The 21,866-nt window shown below is 38.3% G+C and overlaps 1 protein-coding gene across 1 annotated transcript; it reads right to left on the bottom strand.

Moving 5' to 3' along the window:
* Nucleotides 1-1,681: 1,681 nt before the first annotated feature.
* On the bottom strand, nucleotides 1,682-12,287 carry LOC104274954 (protein lin-7 homolog A). Its single transcript, XM_009870751.1, has 4 exons — nucleotides 12,220-12,287; nucleotides 9,619-9,828; nucleotides 3,826-4,038; nucleotides 1,682-2,104 (listed from the first exon to the last, which is right to left on the bottom strand). Exons 1-3 carry the CDS (start codon nucleotides 12,277-12,279, stop codon nucleotides 3,826-3,828), a joined length of 483 nt encoding a protein of 160 aa, XP_009869053.1. The 5' UTR covers nucleotides 12,280-12,287; the 3' UTR covers nucleotides 1,682-2,104.
* Nucleotides 12,288-21,866: the final 9,579 nt, after the last annotated feature.

Below are 21,866 nucleotides of genomic sequence, written 5' to 3'. Positions count from 1 at the left end.
TTTAGTGTGTATAAATAATTTATTGAATAATAATATATGAAGATGAATTTGATATGCTTCTCTATATGAATGACATTCTATTATTGAAATTTATTAATCAGCACATTCCACTCCATCAAACCTAAATTCTTTGAGGAAGAGGAGGGAAGGAGGTGAAGAGGCGATTTGGAAAAATACAGTACAGTGGGCTGACTAAATCTGAATACTTGGTCTCTGAAAATGCAGATATCAGTGTAATTCAACTTATACTGATGAGATACAGAACAGTTTATATGCAGTCATAATAACAATTTATATACCATCAATGTTAATAGCAGTGTCTATTTGAGAATACAGTTTTAAAATAGGTACGTACAATTTTATTGAGTATAAAAAGATACCGTGCAGAGCACAATACAATATATTTCATCTTTAATTCTGGTAGTTCTCCAACTCCACTGTCTTAATTGATATTGTCACCAAGGACCAATGGATAGAATTACTTCTCTGTATAAAATGAGGCTTCTCTGTGCTGTTTAGTTCTAAAAATACAGTAATTTCCTTTCAGTGGCTACTTACACTAATCAAACACTGTCAAGACTGTTGACTAGCCTGCATTTGGTTTCTAACACATTCTGTGATACAGTCAATTTCCCGTTTTGCTTTGCCTCTTTCTGTTTGAGAATAGATCATTCAAAACACTAATTGTTTCTGACTTTGTTCCAAGTTCACAACCAGAATACTGGTTCAGACCATTTCTACATTCCTCACAGTACTAAACTTTCACTGACATCAGCTGGAGTTTTCAACATGCAAGGGCTCTCCCCTAAGCACCTTTTCTCCCCCAGTCTTTTCTAGTGAAGCACAGAAGGCATGCTGAAAATGATTACTTTTCAGAATTTGGGGGTTCCATTTTCTTATTTTCTTGAAAGCAGATGACATCTATAGCCTTCCAGCTTTAACTGTTTTCTTTGGAAAAGCAGACATGTAAACTTAAGAACTTAGTTACATATTTTGCTTGCACATTCCAATTTGGTTCAATAAAAAAAAAAGAAGTCAGAACTCTAACTTCAAATTCATTTAAAGGATAGTGTGCGACTCTTAAAAGAAACAACTTATACAACCTCCTCTCTAAAAATATATTAACATTAGACTGGAAAATAAATTAAAGAATACAGAAAAGCTGAGGTTATGCTATCACAGTAATATCTGCCAAACAAAGCTTGGTCTTTTGCTAACATTAGCTTACTACATTTGCAATACATGCTAAGCAAAGACCCTACTTCTCTAACAGGTACATTCAGACAATATATACTTTATGGAATAAATATATAATATATCCAGTTATAGATTTCTGAATAGTAACTATAATAGATCCAAGCAATACCTACGTTTAAAAATACAGTTCTAGGATTCCCTAACTTTACTACTAATAAAACTAAAATTGACCTAAAACCTTCTCACTCTGTTGATGCATAATAAAATATATGGAAACACCAAGAGTAAAAAGCCAATTGCTTCTACAAATGGAATACTTTATAAATATAGTAAATTGCTATTTCCAGAGGGAAAATTGAAAATTATAAACAGGAAGTTAGGTTAAAACAGCTCTACAATATACTGTACAAAGTGGCTGTAAAGCGTGATGTATGAGTTTGATGTCTGTGGCAAAATTTTGAACTGATGTAGTTGTTAATTTCTGGAGATAACTGTAGAGAAAGATTCTGTCCCCAAAAGCAGCCAATCTTGACCTCCTTAAACTAAAACTTTCACTGACTAGCGAAAGGCAACTGGCCAATTTGTCAGAGTAAGGAGTGCAAGATTTGATCAAACAGATTTATTTGGAAGGCCTGGACTTCTCTGTTTCATAGAGCTGACCTACTATGCTGTTTTCACTGGGAATAGAGTCACACAAGTACCATGTACCTGTGACTGCCATGTGCTGAAAAGCTTTATCGTGAAGGTACCCCCCTTATGGCTGCCATTATTCTTGTACTGCACATTCTCCAGATGAATTCTGTTTCATGTTCCTGTAGTTATTTCCTTTTGCTGGAATACTGAAGTACACCTCTGGTTGCTTGATTACTGAACTCTTGATCGAGGCTTTTTTTTCCTTGAGAATAACCTAAAATTAAAGAAACACATTCCTCAGGGCAAGCATAAGAATTAGGAATTAAATTCCTGGCTGTCTCTGCCTGTCTTTCTTCTCTTTCAGTTTAAAGAAATAATTGAAATCAATAAAAATCCCTTGCTAATGAAAAGATTTAAGTTATGGGACAAAATTAAAAACTTCATGTGAGACTGTGCCATTTGTATGTTTGCCTCCTGCAACAACTTAATTTTACAGAGAAATCCAAAAATTACACCATGAAGTACTACTGTTTATACCTCCCGCATGAGCTGAGGCCCTGAGGTGGGATTCCAGTCCCACTCAGAGACTTCGTTCGCATCAACAAAGCCAGAATTCTGGTGGTCACAGGAAAGGGAATCTAAAAATCAACAGAGGTCAGTGTCAACATTAATAACAATGAAACTATCACTGGGAGCTTCAGTTTCTGACCATTTGGGGACTTTCTGAGTCATTTGTAGATTCTTACTGGTACAAACATAATGTTTTGGGAACACGTGCTATGATGTGTGGAGAACTGGCATGTAAGCCATTGGGGCATGCATCTTAATTTCATTTGGGCAAACGGAGCACATCTGAATTCATGTCACAAACTCTCACTGGTTTCAGAGAAACTGCATTTATGGAGAATTTCTGTACTTCACATTCCATGTGTTTTGACTACACTAGGACATGTCACGTGTTTGACTACACTGGGAAACTTGCAAGCCTCTCGGAGGCTATTGTAATATTGAATGTCAGTCAACAGTGACTGGAATACCTCCTACCAAACTGGAGATGAGAAGTAAGAATTTGTAGGTTTCCTGCAGAGCAACCACGGAGTGAAGCTTTGGTCTAAACCTGTTAGCATATTCTTACTTGTCATAAATGCTCAGGTTTTTAATTGAAAAATGTTCCCAGGAACTACAGACTTCTTAGGCAGTGTTGCTTGCAGATTAGCTGGAGCTGCACAGTGGCTATTGATCTTGGGCTTATTAGTTGGAAACGTGCTCCAGAATTTGTTAGGGCCTTTCACTGATTTTCAAAATGCATTTTTACTGGGACGGAGCATGTGGAAATGTAACAAACAATGAGCTCTCCCCGTCCTTATCAGAGGAGAATCATAGAATTGTCAGGGTTGGAAGGGACCTCAAAGGTCATCTAGTTCCAACCTCCCTGCCATGACAGGGACAGCTCCGACCCCCCTGCCTTGGGCAGGGACATCTCCCACTAAATCGGCCTGCTCAGAGCCCCATCCAGCCTGGCCTCAAAAACTTCCAGGAATGGGGCTTCCACCACCTCTCTGGGCAACCTGTGCCAGTGTCTCACCAACCTCATGGTGAAGAACTTCTGCCTAAGGTCCAACCTGAACTGACCCATCTCTAGCTGTAATCCATTCCCTCTAGTCCTACCACTACCCGACATCCTAAAAAGTCCCTCACCAGCTCTCTTGCAGGCCCCCTTAAGATACTGGAAGGCCACTTACACGCTTGCTCTGTAAGTGCTTGCTGTGGCCCTGAGGGTACCTCCAGGCCCCTGAGTGTCCCCTCGCAGGGCTCCCCCACCCTGCCCACAGCCCAGGACCCCATGTCAGCCCCTGCCCCAGTGACACCACAGCCAGGGCTGGTCTCCAGCTCCCCTGCCCAGCCATGGGTCCCACCGAGCCCGTCCCCAGGGAGCTGCTGTTCCAGGCCAGGTGCCATCAGCGGGCTTTAGGGAAGACCAATGAATCCTCTCACCTACGACATATGGTTTTGCTGTGTAGTTTGCTGCTGTTGTTGCTGCTGAATGAGCAATTGCTGCTGTTGCCGGCGCCGGGCTGTTCTCAATTTTTCAAAGCGAGCCTCCATCTCCTCCAGCACCTTAGGAGTGTAGCGTACCACCAGCTTCACACTGTCCTTAGCCGCCTTCAGCAGCTCCACTGCCTTCTCATGGTGCTCTCCTTCCACGCTCTGTGAGTGACGAGAACACAGATTTAATAACAAAAGGGCTGCTTGGATCTAGAGCTCTGTCCTCTTTCTGACACAGGAAGGCTGTCAGGGTTTTAGGAAGTTTCCACACCTTAAGTTTTTCAAGGGACCATTAAGGGAAAATGTTCAGTTAAATAAGATTTATGCTCTTCTGGGAATGTATTAATTTTCATTTTTTAAATAACGCAAATCTGTTTTTGGTTCCATTACAAACCTTCATTTATGATCTGTGTGAAGAGGAGGGGATATACCTAACAAGCTTTATGCAAACAAAAATAATGCTAAAAGAAACCCTCACACTCTGCAGTACAAACCTAAACTATTTAAATGCTGGTAAGAAATGAAGAAATTACAAGTCTGAAATGGCAATTCTTTTCTTACACCTCGGCCCTGTCTGGATCCCGCAGGGAACGACATGTGGTGGTTAAGCAGTTGCTGAGCTGCCAGTGAAGGGCACTGCTCACATGTTTAACATTTGTGTGATATAGGTTCTCAGTTGGAAATAAATGAGTCTTTATCTCATTAGTCGTAAGCAATCAAACACTAACAACTGAAACATCGCAAGTTTTTGCCAAAGGAATGTATGTTTTCCCTCCCTTTCTGGAAAATGTTTGATAGTGAGATGATATGTGCTGTGAAATCAAAAGTATTCCCAAAGAGGCTCAAGATCTTATTTCTATGTTAACATCACTTGAAACAGTGAATTTCCAAAAGGGGGAGGTGGTTAGGCTGTGAAAAGAGTATTTAATTTCTACCATTAAGTGGATTGCTTTTCAGGCATGTGGAGTGTTCCACACCTTAAGGGAAAGGAAGAGAATTTCTAAGGGTAAGTGATTGCTCATGTGTGTTTTAGAATATATTGCAACAAACAAAAGTAACTCTGCACAGAAGAAAAAAAGCCCACACAACTGAGATCTTCATATGGATTTAAGACCATTTAAAAAAAAGGAATTTTCTTCCCATATAAAAGAAATCAAAGTTTTACTACATGCTGTGCTTTAGAAGTCCTACATATACTATGCTATTTTAAATTAAACTATACCCATAGGCTTCCAAAGAGAAGCAGCAGCATTCAAAACATTTGAAGTTCAATTCATGCTAAAAGAATAACTTGGTATTGTTATAGGAATTGTCAGAAGAAAATTCTATCTATTTTCATCTCTCTTATTTGACTGAGTAGCATTGTGCAGGAACAGTGAATAAGAATTCCTTCTGCTGTGGCACACTATGAGCCAGAAATAATAATTTAGAATTTTTAAAAGCGGGTACAATACATTTCTACGTAAATAATATAAACAACCCAATTCAAGCTCATTGCTTTGCTATTTATCTTCCTTCTCCTTTCAAATATCCTTCAACATATTAATACGAACAATTATTTAATGTCTGGGTAGAGTCGAGAGTCAAGAGTTTCTATGAAAATGTTAAGGTGCTTCAGAAATATTAATGCAACTTAGAGAACTAATAATTGTCATTTCAGGTGCTGAAATGATTAACAGAAACAGAGAAAACTTTGAAGTAAATATACATTTGATTGTTGAAATAAATGACTTCATGTTTTTGAACTGCATACTCATGAAATTCTTCCAGTAGGTCTCCTATTCAAAGATCTTCAAGAAAATTCATGATCTGGAATGACTAGATTTGTTAGAAATTTTGATTGGGATAAATCTGCTGAAGAAGCACTGCTACCCAAAAGCAATTTGAAGAAAAAAAGAGTTTCCTTACAAATACTTGAAAAAGAGTAAATTGTTGTTGCATAAGAACCATTCAATGTGTGTAATCCTCTGGAGACAGATAAAATAAAAAGCTATAGATGTACAGGGTGTTTTCTGAAATTGCTTTAATGAACAAGTCACAGACACAAATTAAAAGCTCTTTCCCATGGCCCCTATCCCATAACTGCTTTGTGGTAGAAGAGACTATCACAACTATCATATGCTGTAACTAGCTGTCTTTCATAACTTGTTGCTTTGTGACTGGCTTTTGTAAACACAGTTCTCACCTTAAGAGGGACTGTCTAAAATTTGTGTTATATTACATTTTTTCCTTGTGAATTGCAGTCGACATGGCATGGACATTCAGAAGCAATGACGGTGTATTCAGTGCTGTTGTGAACAGTTTTGCTGTGGAACAGCACAGACTTAGAACAAGCTATGAACAAAATCTGTAAGCTCCTAAGCTACATGAAGTAGCTAAAATATTCATTTGCTTTCAAAGAGCTGGACAGTTTTAACTGACACCAATAAGCAATTGTGATTGTATCTGTTCTGTAGGGGAATAACAAGATGGTATACTTTAATACTTCACACAACTTCATGACTTCCTGTTTTCTTTCCCATTTGCCTCCAGCCTTGTTTTTCCAGTTTACAGGCAGTATTTTCTAATTAGGAATGAAGGGTTTGACTTTGTTGCTATCCAGGTCAGTGGAAAAATCCCATTGACTTGAAAAGTAATGACACAGAATTAAGCCTAAAGCTCTGAACCATAACCAAAGAGGGGAAAATAGCAAAGTAAAAGACAGTGCTGCTAAATACAAATCCTACTCTCCAAATGTACCTAATTCAGGTCTTAACTACTACAGTTTTCAGCTGCTATTAATATGATTGCTATACTTGCCCCTAATGTGTTCATTGCTGCTTGCACTCCAATTTCCAAGGCATTACAAATGCTTCACCTGCATAGCAGTGGCTATACAACTGAAATAGCAGAGCCACTTGGAGTAGGGAAAAGAACTTATACCAGCAAAGGAAGTCGTTTTGCTCTTTGAGTTCTTTTGCCTCTGCAAACCTCCAAGGCCATGCTGGCGAGGGACTCCTGCTGGTATCAGCCATGGGGATTTTGCTGACTGGTTTATGCTGGTTGGGGACACTGCGAGGATCTGACACTCATGTTACTTTGGAACTGCCCATCAAACATAGGATTTAATAAATTTGTCTCAGAATGTACATCTTTATTTAATATGTATTTTTCATTCCATATATTTTATATACTTATGTCATTGCTTACATTATTGCATTGGTATATTGCATTAAAGAGAAGGATGCAAAATTCTGTAGAGACAAGAAGAGCTGAAAGAACTTTGTGGGGAAACACCAACCATTACTGTATCCAGGTTCAAAGACATGTCATAAATACAAAAGAAAAAAAAATTCATTCTCTTGCAGAAAAAAAAGAGAATCTGAGTGTTACCCCACAAGCTGAGAAACTGAGGATAATATTTCTATTCAGTACCTGTAAACAAATTTTTGGGTGACAAGTTAGCCGTTATAAACCCATTTTGCATCCCTTTCCGTATGAGTCACACTAGGCATCTGACAAATGCAGAATCTTTGCCAGATATGAGCATTCACCAGCAAGTACCTTTGCTGAGCCATCTGCAGGGCTTACTGCTCTCAATTTCCTTTACTTTTAGGGGGTGTGGGACAAAAGTATGTAACAAAATCCCTGGCATAATGAGAAAACACTTTTTTAACATTCGGTGAAACAGTTCAAGGAACAGTCATTCCAGTCATGCTGGGATAACAAATCTGGATCCTGAACACATAGCTCTAATTTTATGTTGATAATTATAAAGTTGGATAACCACCAATGGCTGAGCACAAACAAGTTACAGATATTTCATTTTCATTTCATGTTTCACTGCTGAGCCGTCTGTTGTATTGTACATACTGTATATTATTTGCTTTTCTCCAGCTAAATTAAGAGAAGCACAGAGTGAACTAGTCCCAATGAACAATGTTAAATTTAAACCTTTTTCCTCCTGTCTCAATCTGTCTGCAAACAAATTAGCACTTCTATAATTTTTGCCTTTTTACAAATTATATTGTATGAGCTTAATTCAGCCCAGGATTGGTTTATGAACAGTTGCTCATAGGCATTACTTCAAGTATGCAACTACAATTCAAACTTCAAATTCTGTTTTTCAAATTCTGATGCTGAGCACAAAAATATTTATGTTGCATCTCTGAATCAACTTCCTGGTGTGCCTACTTGGGAATTACATATTGTGTTTTCTTCCTACATTAGCTCAACACACATTCTAGAGTGCATTCTAAATTTTTTTTGAACAGTGAAACAGAGGTGACAACAGAGCCAAATTCAATGTATCTTGACATTTGAAGGTTCACTGATTTACTTCCTGGTATTTGGCTAAATACTGTTGACAGTAAAAGGATTTTTCAAGAACCATTCAACTCATTTAGCAAATATAAACTCTTTTTATCTGCCTTTTTATTCATCTGTTGAAAGAAGTGCTGAACAACAACAATATTATTTGAACTACTTTCAATCACTGAAGTTCAGACAACTTACTTTATTAAATGTTCAATTGATTTTGTTTTTCCTGAGACTAAATAATCTTTTCAGTGGGTTTTCTTTTTTTGTTTTGCATCATCTTGCATACTGAGATGAGGAAGATTTCAGATCTATTATTTCTCTTACAAGGGCATGATGGTTGATAGAAGAAGCAGTAAAAGATAGAAGTGGTAAAATGTCTGAAGGGTTGCATCAATATTTTGTTTTAAGAGAAAGGGCGTAGCTATTGTTGATAGAAATAGACGACAACATGAAAACATGTAGCAAACTATTTTTTCATTCTCTATGGACTTCTAAAAAATAAGAAATTTAAGTTGGAAAGTCTTATGACTGGATTCAGGAATTGCTTCTAAGTGTTTTTGGTTAATTTAAATATGAGACTTAGATGGATGTTTTGCTTGAAAAAGTATTATGTTTTCATTAGTAGAAGTGCAGGGTTATATCAGTGAGTACGCTTACCTCTTCAGTACTTTACATTTCCTTGCAAAACGGAACAAGAAGCAAGACGAAAGGCAGAATTTGACCCATATCATGTAGCAGAAGCCTTATTTTTCCTCTCTTTTCCAATAGCCCTTTAAAAATTCCATATTCATTCACAGTGCTGAAAATACTCCACCCTGAAGTACTGACTTACATGAAAAAACACTATGTAGAAAATTTACCTTTTAACTGAGAATACATGCTCTGTATATTGTATTTGTACCGCTGATTTCTCTGACAAAGATACCATAGCTGGATGAATGACATCGAAAGAAATCTGGAATGTACCTTCCACTGCAAATCAGCACAGAATTTGCTTACCAAATTTCTTTTGATTTTATGTGTTCAAAGGCTCTAAAGATCACAAGACTACACAAGTGCCACTGAAGCATCATGTGCTTGGAAAGGGCTGTGTGCCTCAGAGGCTATGAAGTGCAAGAACAACAAAGTCTGTTATTACTTTTTACTGCAAAAAGAATTTGCAGAATTTTCCATCGAGAAAGACATAACTTCCTTGGAAATTAAGGATGTGATGTGGATTTGAAATGCAGCTCTCCAAGCACCCTCTTTTACAACAGAAATTGTAGTGGCATAAAGTTGCCAATGCAGTTTGGTCTCACCGCACTACAAATGCACACTGAATGTCTATCACAGAGATAATTCTTTTTTGTTTCATGTGGCTGCACTTTAAATCATGGTATTAGGACAGCTGTGAAAAAATGAAAATCCAGATGAAAATGACAGCTTTATCAAATTTCCACATACCACTCCATTAACCGAAAGCAGCTGGTCCCCCCGTTTGAGCCCTCCGTGCCTTTCTGCCACTCCTCCAGGAATGATCCGAGAAATATAAATAGGTGAATTTTGTTCCTTTCCTCCCATGACATTAAAGCCCAGGCCTTCATCAGTCTTTGGCAGCTCCACCACTCGTGGGTGTGAATGGCCTTCGCTTGCAGCAAAAGCCGCAACCGTCGCCTGGAAGAAAAGAACCAAGTGATTGGGCTGTGCAGGGAGAACAGCCCGCTGCTGATACACACCCTTTTGTTCATTCGCAGGAGGAATTCATTCCTGGGAAAACACCTCAGCATCTCGCTCTGACTTTTTTCTGACTATCTGAAAGCACTTTAAAAATACTACGTTCCATGTCAATGCTTTTGAAATAAAGGAGTAAGCAGAGGAACAGAGAGTTTCGGTGACTTGTCAAAGATAACGCAGAAAGTTAGCAGCAGAGCCAGAATTAGGCACCGCGAAGCCTCACTGCGTGATGGTGAACACTGATGAATCCTAGCGTGTTTCTTCTTTGTCTTTGCAAAGGGAGGAAATTTATTACTCTGGAATAAGATAATGTAATCTCTACTGTGTTGAAATAAACAGGATGAACTGAATTGTTAACTCTCCGCTCTGCTTTCAGAGGTACAAAAAAAAGATTTTATTCTTCAGGCACAGAAAAAAAAATCCTGAGAAGATATTCCTATTTTAAAAGGTTTCATTTATAATCTTTAGGAAATCTTGCAAACTAAATAACTCCTGAAATAGGAATATAGGTATTTATAATATAATTAGATCAAAAATTTAATTGAAAAATTAAATTTTAAGACAACGGATTTGTAAATCAATTAGAAAAATCCTGGAAATCAGAAAAATCTTACTCTAGCACAAACCCCCCAAGTAACAAACTGTAAAGTTTGCATCCAGAAAAATGTTACATCTTACACTTAATTTCTCACAAGTATTTTCTGACTTATAGATCTAAGTAAATCCTTAAATAAACATCACAAAAATATTTCATGCTTTTCAATGTGTGATTGTAGTCCAAACTACTTGAACTATTCTGCATTACGTTAATGTTTTTATTATCCTAATAATGCTTATGCTTAATAGAAGCTAGTGGATGACATGACATAATGGATCATTCTCAGTTACATGTTTTTGCACATGCAGACCTTGTCATCATGCATACATTTTATGTCAGACATGAATGCACTAGGAGAATGCAATGCAGACAGCCCAGAAATAACCAGGAAATATTGCGATATTGAAACATTGCTCTGTAACCCTGCTGTTCTATATGAATAAGAAATGAGAATGGCAAACACTAATTGGATTCCTCCGCATTTACTGTACAACATAACAAGAATGTCTATGTTTACCTGCAGTGTAGACAAATCAGGATCTCATATACACACTTCTCTATATAGAACCATAGACCTTGCAACTTTACATCGTCCATTAACTTTCAATTAAAAGAAGGTTAAAATCAGAACAGCTTACAGAAAAGAACATTCTATTTAGTAACAAAAATATAGTGCAATTTAGAGTGTACTAGGTTATTCGCTGGCTACTACACAGCTTACTTCTCTAAAATACAGTAGAAATCTTTCTGTAACACACTCTCAACCTTCATTTTCTGATACGGTTTGAAATTAAAATCTCTTATCATAAATACATAATGGTAGGATCTTAGTTCCATTAGAATTTCAGGGAGTTTTGTCACTAACTTTACAGGAGTGGCACCATAAGGAATTATCTCTAAAAGAGATGCACAGCTTTTGCAGCTTTACTTGTTTTGCACAGTATCTGCTATAACACTGAGAAGGTAGTGCTGTGTACAAAACGATAATGGCAAAAAGGAAGCCATGGTGGATCTCCCTGCTGGGAAGAAAGTATCTTTGTGCATGTTATGAAAATACAGAGCATATTTCATCCCGGCACATAGAATGGGTTCCTTCATGGTTCTGTCAACTCTCTTAGAAAGCTTTAGCTTTTTGATTTTAGCAGTAGCAGTAATGTAGCTGTCATGGTCTAAAGATATGAGAAAGGCAGGTTCACATGGATCAAGAGACAATATATTTTATTAAAACTGGTAAAGCATTAAAAAAAAGGGCTTTCATTTGGTTGTAGAGTCTCCTGATCAGGCCATTTTAGTCACTGTTCACCCTTACTACTTGCTCAGTACCTACAGTTGCCTTTAGTTGTAAGTGGAATTTTGACTCTTCAGTTACTAGCTCCCAAAACATTGTGCCCTCTCTGGATGAGCTGTATGGGAAAACAGTCCATTAAAATATTGGTTGTTGCAAGCAGACTTCTACAGAATGAACCAGTAGATTTGCTTTTGCAAAGCAATTTTTCAAAAAGCACCAAATTGCACAAAATCATTCTCTTTTCTTAAGCTACAGAAGCAGCATAAAGGTTGAAATTTTCCATTATGATTGTTACCTGGGAAGTAGCACTGGTTCTAGACTCTGGGCTGCCACTGATGTCTAAATTTTCTTACAGTGTACACACGAATACCTGAAACACACACGCGCACAGTCAATTACTAGGTCACTTCGGTAGCACGTATTTCAACAGTTGCACATATCCTACCTTTGCAGTGGCCCTGGCTCGGAATTCGGGGCAGCCATTAACAGTTATGGTTTCATGCATGTATTGATACACCTAAAACGTTCATGAAAATAAAATGAAATTAATTATAGAAGCAAAACAATGACTTTATATTAACCCAGACAGGACAGTCGCTTTCCCTTAGAAGACTACATTTCATTAACGCTGCATTCGTGCAACTATATAGTCAAGTGTCTCCTAAACTTGTGCATGCTTAGGTCTACAGAGAACATCAACCTGTTTTTCTCGTGACAGTTTGCAAACTTAACTGTTCATCTTCCGACATGACTCCCTTCCCATCCCTAGCATGTCAGTTCCCCAAACCAGGATGATTAGGTTCTATGTTATAAAAAATTGGTACCTCCAGGCAACTGATTTGAATGCAAATGATCTGAACTGATTTGAGTGGTGTCTTAGCCTCCAACAATGGCTTCTTTGTTTTCTTAACTTTCCTATGTTCTAAAGATTTAGGAGACTGATGTTAAAAATATGTGTAACTTGCTCAGCATACAGATGCCAAAGAATGGAGGTGAAAATTAAATTTCAGAGAAAGGTCACAGTACTGGTTTCCATCAACTGTAGCTGGGAACGGTGAAAAGGACAGGCAGTCTGGTAGATCAGGCATGGACAATAGGTAAGATTATCCTTCAGAAAGGAATTGTACATTCACATAAATGGCATGAAATCAACATTGCCAATATGCTGGAGAGCAGTGTAGGAGAAAGGGACGTTGGGGTTCTGGTGGAGAGCAGGATGACCATGAGCCAGCAATGTGCCCTCGTGGCCAAGAACGCCAATGGCATCCTGGGGTGTATAAGAAGGGGAGTAGCTAGCAAGTTGAGAGAGGTCCTCCTGCCCCTCTACTCTGCCCTGGTGAGGCCACATTTGGAATACTGTGCCCAGTTCTGGGCCCCTCAGCTCAAGAGACAGGAAACTGCTTGAGAGAGTCCAGCGCAGAGCCACAAAGATGAGGAAGGGAGTGGAACATCTCCCTGATGAGGAAAGGCTGAAGGAGTTGGGTCTCTTTAGCTTGGAGAAGAGGAGGCTGAGGGGTGACCTCATTAATGTTTATAAATGTGTCAAGGGGGAGTGTCAGGAGGATGGAGCCAGGCTCTTTTCAGTGATGTCCAATGACAGGACAAGGAGCAATGGATACAAGCTGGAACATAGGAGGTTCCACAAAAATATTAGAAAAAACTTTTTCACTGTGAGGGTGACAGAGCACTGGCACAGGCTGCCCAGGGAGGTTGTGGAGTCTCCTTCTCTGGAAACATTCAAAACCCACCTGGCTGCATTCCTGTGTGACCTACTCTAGGTGATCCTGCTCTGGCGGGGGAGTTGCACTAGATGATCTTTTGAGGTCCCTTCCAAACCCGAACATTCTGTGATTCTGTAATATGGACAACTCCCTGTATGTTGTTTTTTTCTTGTATACACTCTTGGCCCACTTTCTCTGGTCCTTAACTCTCCCTTTTAAACATCTTCAGTATGGAAAAAGGAAAAGGCTCTCTCACACTACCTTTGTTCTCCAGATTTGTCATTCTCGTAGATGAAAAATATCAAAAGATGCATTGATACTAGCCAGTTATTTTGAAAGCAAATGTAGAAAAACAATATTTATAAATAACACATGATTTTTTTTTTTGAAAGACAAAGGTGAATGCAAATAAACAAATCTTTTTATTTAATTTTCTTATAAAACCACCAAACCTAAAAAAATGTTCCTTTATGCCATGGATTTACTCTGGGCATTTGTCTTTTCATGTGCTTTATGGCTCATTCTGCATTCTTCAGAAAGAAAGTATGCTTGTTTTTACAGTAATCTCTTTCTTAAGGTCCTTGAGGAGCACAGATTCAACCGTACTTTCCAAAATATATATTTGCCTTTCACTGGTTTGCTGATATTTTTTTTAGGAATGCCAAAACTTCCCTCTCTGCCAATGGAGACATTACTTTGGCAGAGAAGGTGTCACATCCTGTACTTAATTGACCTACCACTGGAGGTATTTAAAAGATCTGCAGACGTGGCACTTTGGGACACAGTTTAGTGGTAAGCTTGGCAGTGTTAGTTCTGTGATTGGACTTGATGATCTTAAAGGTCTTTTCCAACCTAAATAATTTTAAGATTCTACAAAAAACGTCTTCTCCCCATTGATAGTTGTCCTATCAGGATAACTGTCCTTATGATTCGTTATGCAGTAACGACATATCTCCACCTATGTCAGCACATAAATCATTCTAGGATTTAATCTGGAAAAACAGGCCAGTGAAGAAAACTGAGACAAGGGGAGCACACCAAAATGTTTCCTGCTTTCTCCATTTGAAATGAGCTTTTGATGTCATGGGTAAAATCAACATCGACCTCAGCAGAGTCCAGGATTTTACCCTTAATTTTAAAAAATGTAGAAAAAGAAAGCTCTGTTACTGAGTCTAAAGGACCTCTGGTTTGCTCTGTCTTTGTACTGGGTGATGCCATCATAAAACTGGGTTGAGTCTACATACTCAGCATTATCCTGCACAGATCAGTCAAACGTTTATTATATTATCTTGTGGGACATTCTTACATAAGAACAACTACCACATTATATAAGAAGAATCAATACTGCGTAATTGCAGTAATGAATCATTAAATACTTCTTACTTCAAAACCCATACAGTACTGGACCACTGAAAATGCCGTATTTTCTTGACATCTGAAGGTTCCCCTTCATCTTAGAGCATGAGAACAGATTCTACATATCGTTTCTGCTTGCACAGCTATAAATACTATACTGTGGCTGTCTGAAAGCATGTATTTGATTGCTGAACTATTATGACATTAAATAGTTCTGAAAACAGGTCTCCATAATTCAGATACAGGAAGAGTTACTAAGAAGTTCTTTAAAATACTCATTACTAAGATAGAATATCACAAAGGTTAGCTGATAAAGATATATTCACGTGATTACTTGCTAGGTTTGATGCTATATAACTCCACGCTGTTTGCACCTCACCAGTATCTAGCTGATAGGCTTCATAATATCCAATATCCTGGTAAATAATTTGTATACTGGTGAAAGAATAAACTCACTAGCATGTGATTAAACTAATATGTTACAAAGAATCAGCCAACTGAAAAACTTGTGAAAAATATGATCAATAATGTCATACAACCCTTGGGTCAATTTGTAAATTCTCAACGATAACATTTAAAATTACGTTCTGCAAGGAGTTATCAACGTTCATAATACCTACAGCACAGTTCTTCGGAAAAGAAGTCTTGCATGTCAAATCTCACTCTCCCTAAGCAACACATGCAACCAGTCTTGAGTACCTGCTTGAGGCATTCGTAAATCTCTTACTGGACTGTTATATATTGTTTAACATAATTTGAGTTTAGGAAGGCTAAAACATATACCTACATAACTTTCTTATCATTAAGTCATTTAACAACCAAATACAGATCAACCGTATCTGTTCCACCAAGGCCCTTAAACTCTTTTCAGGGTTCAGATCTAATCAGTGCTCGCTCTAGCAATGCACAAAAAGCACATCAAAATCCATAAATAAATGTTGTTTGCCTGTAGCCACACTAAGCCCTTTGTCTAAGCTGTTCTCAGCATCACCTTAGCCATGATTTGTGCACAACAAATCCATTCTGCTGCCTCTTCTATGTACACAGAACAGATAAACTGAAAATGTCTTTGTTCTCAGACTAAATAAGGTGGCATTTAAATTCTCACAGGGTGGAATATAGCTTCCTGTTCAATCCACTGTACATGACAAGTAATTGAAATGGTTTTATAAAATCTTTCCTTGCTGTGCCTACTATTATCTGTACATCTGATTGCATTTTTAACATATAGCAACCTCCTCAATCTAACGCCATGCTTAAGACGTCCTTTTGAAATCTTCTGTAGATTTTTTTATCTGGACAAAATATCACTCAGTACAGAAAAGACAAAGGTGCAGGATTTAATTATAAGTATTTGAAAAATGCCTTTAAGATATTTACTAAAGAAGTCTTTTAAAACAGTAACTTTTTGACTAAGATAGATGAATCATTTTGAAAGACATCATTGTGTAATACAAATGAGCAGAAGAAAGACAATTAACAGACCACAGAATCACAGACTGGTTGAGGTTGAAAGGCATCTCTGGAGGTCACATCTTTGCTCAAGCAGGGCCATCGCAAGCCAGATGCCCAGTACAGTATCTAGATCATTGCTATATGTTACTAATTTGAAAGAGCTGCATCTTTATTTTTGTATGCATAGCTGTTTCTTTTTAGAGTGTCCAAAAGACTACATGGCTGTTTAGTAACATTATTTGCTCACAAGACTCTGTACACAATCTGATGGTCTAATGCCTAGGGAAAAGAATTTCCACAATTCATTTGTAATAGAGATTAAATCGCAGGTGAAATGTCAGTGTTTCAAGATGCAAAGCTGCAGCCGTAAGGTAAATGGTAATGCTTCAGATAATTTTCGCCTACAGTGATTTCTACCAAGATTGTCAGTGTCTGTACACTGAACGCTCATCGGGTAAAACGTGGTGCAGATAGGGTTTTCTTCACACAGCTCTCCTTTGTGCTGTGCAGCTAAATGGCTTTGTTTCCTCTTCCCCGTGGTGCAAAGAATACAACGACCTGATCAAGAAATACTCCTGAAAGCACAAATACAGATCTCAGACTTTTTCAGCTTCTGCAGGTAGTCTCCTCAGACACCATAATCTAAAGTTGTTCTCCCATGGTACTCAAAAAATACAGAAAGAGTGAGGGAGGAAAATTACAAGTAGAAAATCTGAACTGGGAAATGAATCTTGCTAGCACAGAGAAATGTACATTTTAGTACCTCTCCCAGCAGGAACTGTAGCAAGCCAGATGCAGCAGGTATAATTGTTATGACGATGGTCCTTGTCCCCACGCGTTCAGCTGTGAGGCAAAGCAGCTGCTTTAGTATTACTGAAGCACAGGAAGGGAGTCTGCCTTACAGGTACTTTAGGAGCTAGCCTCTTACAAAAATTTACTCTGTAAGGACTCATAATAAAGCAGCACATACCAGGCTGGCCTACTTAAGTCAATGCAAAGCTTTAGAAGGAGGTCCAGGAACAACGAGGTACTTTACAGCCTGTTTTGTAAAGGTGATTAGAAACAGCTTTCTGTTTACAACCTGAATGATGCAGCAACTTTGCTGTTGAATTCTCCAAGTTACAATTTAATTAAACAGATTTTGCTCCATTAACTTCTGTAGAGGTGTGCAGTGCTTCATCCCCTGATGAAATATTACGTAATTATAAGTGCAACTGTACCTACAATAATGATGCTCAAGTGACTTCAGGACAACTTAGTGTGAACATCAGAAGGCAAGAGGCATGAGGCAGAAATCATTTTACAACAATGAACAAGTGTTCAGAAAACCCACAAACAAATCCCCAAAACAGAGCATATCTCAAATCAGACCTGTGAAGTAGTGGGCCCAGATAAACACAAGTTATTTCCTGCACCTACTGAATTTGGACAACTCATAGAAAAAGCTGCTTTGTGACAACTAGTCTGTATTAATGAGCTATTTATATCTGACAGAATGTGGTCATTCAAGGTTGCTGGTGTTCTGAATATTTTTACATGATAAGCTTTCATTGGCCTGGGAGCAGTTAAACGTTTGCATTGGGAACACTGTTGGTATCTGTTTTCAAAACCAAACATCTGTATTATTTTCACAACTGTCATAACAATCCCTTTCCACGAAGTAAGACTGCATGGATGCTGCCAAATACAGTAAGGTTACTAACCCATTAATAAGCTCAAACCCTTAAATGAAACTCAGTCTTGTTTAACAACCTGAGGAGATGAGACAGTTTTAATTTCAGAACATGTGGAAGAAATATAATGAATGTTGGCTTTTACATTTTCACAGAGTATATTTTATTTAAAAGTTTCCTTCTTTAGGGGGCGGGGGTTATGAAGGAAACTAGGTCAGTTTTACTAAAGTGAAAAAACCGATCTGAATCTTGATGCATTATTAAGCTGTCCTTAGGCATCAGGAAAAAAAAAAACCAGCACAGGACTGAGATATTGTTAAAAATAAATGAAGTATAATCACTGTGAGGGTATAATATTTTAATTTAGGGTGGAATACTTCATGGAGGCACCAGCTAAAACACCAAAATATTACTTGCTCTGTAATTTTTTCCTTTTTTTTGTGTGGAAAAGCGTGATGCTCACTCTGTTTTGACAGTATCTGTGTTGCTGTCTGAAAGCTGAATCGAATTTTGGTCCCCGAGCTCTTGCCATATCAGGCTGTGCCTGTCCAAGAAACAACTCAACAGGGGTTACAGGCTCGGGCCAGAATCTCTTTCCTCCCTTCTGTGTGAGCAGAACACAGCAGATGTACCAGGAAATGCATGCTGTCACATTCTCTGCACAGATTGGATGAGTCAGTTGAAACACTCCTGGACCCCTGGCTGATAGGACACACAAGACCTCTGCATGCCCCTTCCTCTTCCCTCCAGTGTTGACTCTGTCTGGAAACATCACTCTGACACTGTAAAGTCAATGGGAAATGTCTTGGCATCTTCTTAAGAATAATAAAGAATAGACTTTTATTTGTAAACAAAAATTACTTATATAAGGAACCAAAAAGATATGATTGGGTCATGTAGATTATTTCACGTCCCTTACTCACTGTTCTAAACCCTGCTCTAAGTCAATGGCAACTATGATCTGGCATCTCTGAAGACAATGTTACAGGTGTCTCAGAAACTGTATGCTTTGCAATTACTAAATCTTAGCAAAATACTTCCTAAAAGTCTATTTTACTGCTTCTGCTGCAATACGTGAGGATCAAAAGAAATAGCAACATGTCTGATTAGCTCACTCCCCATAGACCACTTGGAATTCACAGTTTATAATCTAAAACTCTCTGTCTCAGATCTCATTGCCAGTTACTTTTGAATTCAATAATATGTCAAGCATTAATAAACAGTAATTTCCCACACTTCACCAGTAAGTAAGTCCATATATGCTGTTGGGGTTGCCAGGGGCAATATGGAATATGGCAAAAGCCATATTCCAAGCTTTAACAGATTTGGCAAAAACTTGCCAAAATTAACACCTGGATGAACCATGACATAACCTGAGCCCATCATGCATGTTCATCTCGAATGTACCTATTGAGCTGAGAAAGCAGAGAGGATGGAAATTGCCAATGCTTCTTGTTTTAAATACCAACAAAAATGTAGCTAAAATGGAGTTTTTAAACAATTTTATAACCTCTTTTCTTTTCTGAAGGCACAATTAAAAAAACAAAGGTTGAGTAGCATTTCTCAGGAGTCTCATCAGCGACATCAGTTAAGTGGAAGCAGGGGGATACGGAAGCTCCATCAAGCCAGAAACACCGGTGCAGTGGCTCCCAAAAACCTGTCAGCATAAATATTCCTCAGTCGTTCACCTTGCTGCTGATTTCTCTCAAGAGGAAGAAGTAGGCTTGAGATACATTGCAGCAGAGGTTATTCTGTGTATTCGTAAGAGTTTTATGTAATAAAATATGATACCGCAACAGCAAACTAAAATGATAATGTGAGGAAAACAAAAAGGATGCTGAGATGTACCACCCACATTCCACTGGAGTCACTTGCTGCAGCACAAGCATCTGCAGCCGTGTGTAGAACTCAGAGCATCACCCAAGCACCACACAACAGAGAGTTTTAGTAAATATGGTACAGCTATCCAGATAAACTCTTAACACAAACAAGATATGTCTATGCTTTGATTTTTTACATTGCAGGACTCTTGCAGCACAAAAATATTTATCTTCTGTGAAAGGCATAACTACGCAAGCAGAGCACAAATGTGAGTAGATATATAGCCATCAGCCAACTCTGAAAATTGATCTTTAATCAAAACCAATGGGAGAAAGCACTGATTAAAGACCAGTGATACGGTCTGACACCAGATTCTGGGGTACTACATCTGTGAAATCAATGTATTTAGCTTTAGGCAGCTTAAAAAAAAGTGACAACAGCATCTGTTTTAAATATCCTGCAGTGAAGTCATGGAAGTCATAGGGACTTAGTAATTGCAAAGAGACTTAAAAATGCCTTCTCTCAAATAATGCTTGGGCAGCTTAGTAAATTTATATAATTGCCATTAATGAAGGCCATCTGCTGATTGACAAGGTAATCATTCCAAAACCTCTCATTCATGCCATCCGTGACTTGCAAGCAACAGAGAAATTCTTCAATCACTTACGGTAGAGTGGTAAATGAAACTTTATTGTTTTTCAAAATTTGCATAATTTCTAGTTATATTCACCCTAAAAAATAGCACCTATTTTAACACAGTAGGGTAATTTTATAATGTTTTTTTTCTGTGTTTAGTGCTAATTTATGCTTTTCATAGAATCACAGAATGTTAAGGGTTGGAAAGGATCTCTGAAGATCATATAGTTCAGCTCCCCTGCCAGAGCAGGATCACTCAGAGTAGGTCACACAGGAACGCGTCCAGGCGGGTTTTGAATGTCTCCACAGACAGAGACTCCACAAACTCTCTGGGCAGCCTGTGCCAGTGCTCCGTTAGGTTCACAACAAAGAAGTATTTCTTTATGTTTAGTTTGAAACTCCTGTTTTCCAGTTTGTTACCACTGGCCCTTTTCCTGCCACTGAACATCACTGAGAAGAGTCTGGCTCCATCCTCCTGACATCCGCTCGTTAGATACATATAAGCATTGATGAGATTCCCCCTCAGCCTTCTCTTCTCCAGGCTAAAAACAGATCCAGGTCTCTCAGCCTTTCCTCGAATGGTAGACACTTCAGTCTCCTCATCATCTCAGTGGCCCTGTGCTGGGCTCCTTCAAGTGGTTCCTTGTCCTTCTTGAACTTTCTTACTACATAATACAGCACGGTGGCAACACAGAAAGCAGACAGGCCCATCTGTTGAAATTTGCTAATTTACACTCATTACAAATCCTTCTCTCAACTCATCATCATAGATACAGTACTTGTACCCAGGGGAGGGAAAGCAAAACTCTGTAAACCATGAAAACATTATGACTTTCCCATATCGTCATTTTTGAATGAAGCCAAGTAATGTTTTTTCCAAACAGTGATGGAGGTACACATTTAGTGGAAATTTTTATCATTATTTTATGTGGCTTTTCATTGCTGGAATAATGATAATGGAAGAGGGATGGAAAGACACAGCAAAAGATTCTCTTGAATGCTACACAGCCCCGGAAGTTAGGTAAACTGGACTGATTCAGCCGATATTATAATCAATCCCAGTATCTAAAAGAAAAAGTTAAAATGCTGAAACTTTACAATTACCATCCAGGAAATTTTAATGAAAAGGTACAAATCAGTCCATGCATAAGTATGTGAAAATCTGAATTAATATGGTCAATTTGCACAATCCTGTATTTGCTACTGCATGAGTGCTACTGCTAAATTAATGGAGCACTAATTCTGAATCAGCTCTCTGGAATACCAGAACAAAGTATAACAAGGAATTAGATTAGCCTAAGGAGAACTTTGCTTCCCAACCAGTATAGCAGGGCATCATGCTAATATAACAATACTGCTTTTACAACCCGAGTTACAAATCTGTGCTTATAAATCTCGCTTGTTTTACTCATATGAGTTGTCCTATTGCC

This window comes from Apaloderma vittatum, unplaced genomic scaffold (genome assembly GCF_000703405.1).
Source record: "Apaloderma vittatum isolate BGI_N311 unplaced genomic scaffold, ASM70340v1 scaffold776, whole genome shotgun sequence".
NCBI lineage: Eukaryota > Metazoa > Chordata > Aves > Trogoniformes > Trogonidae > Apaloderma > Apaloderma vittatum.
The sequence above is the reverse complement of the archived record's forward strand: the minus strand, read 5'-3'. Positions and strand labels throughout refer to the sequence as shown.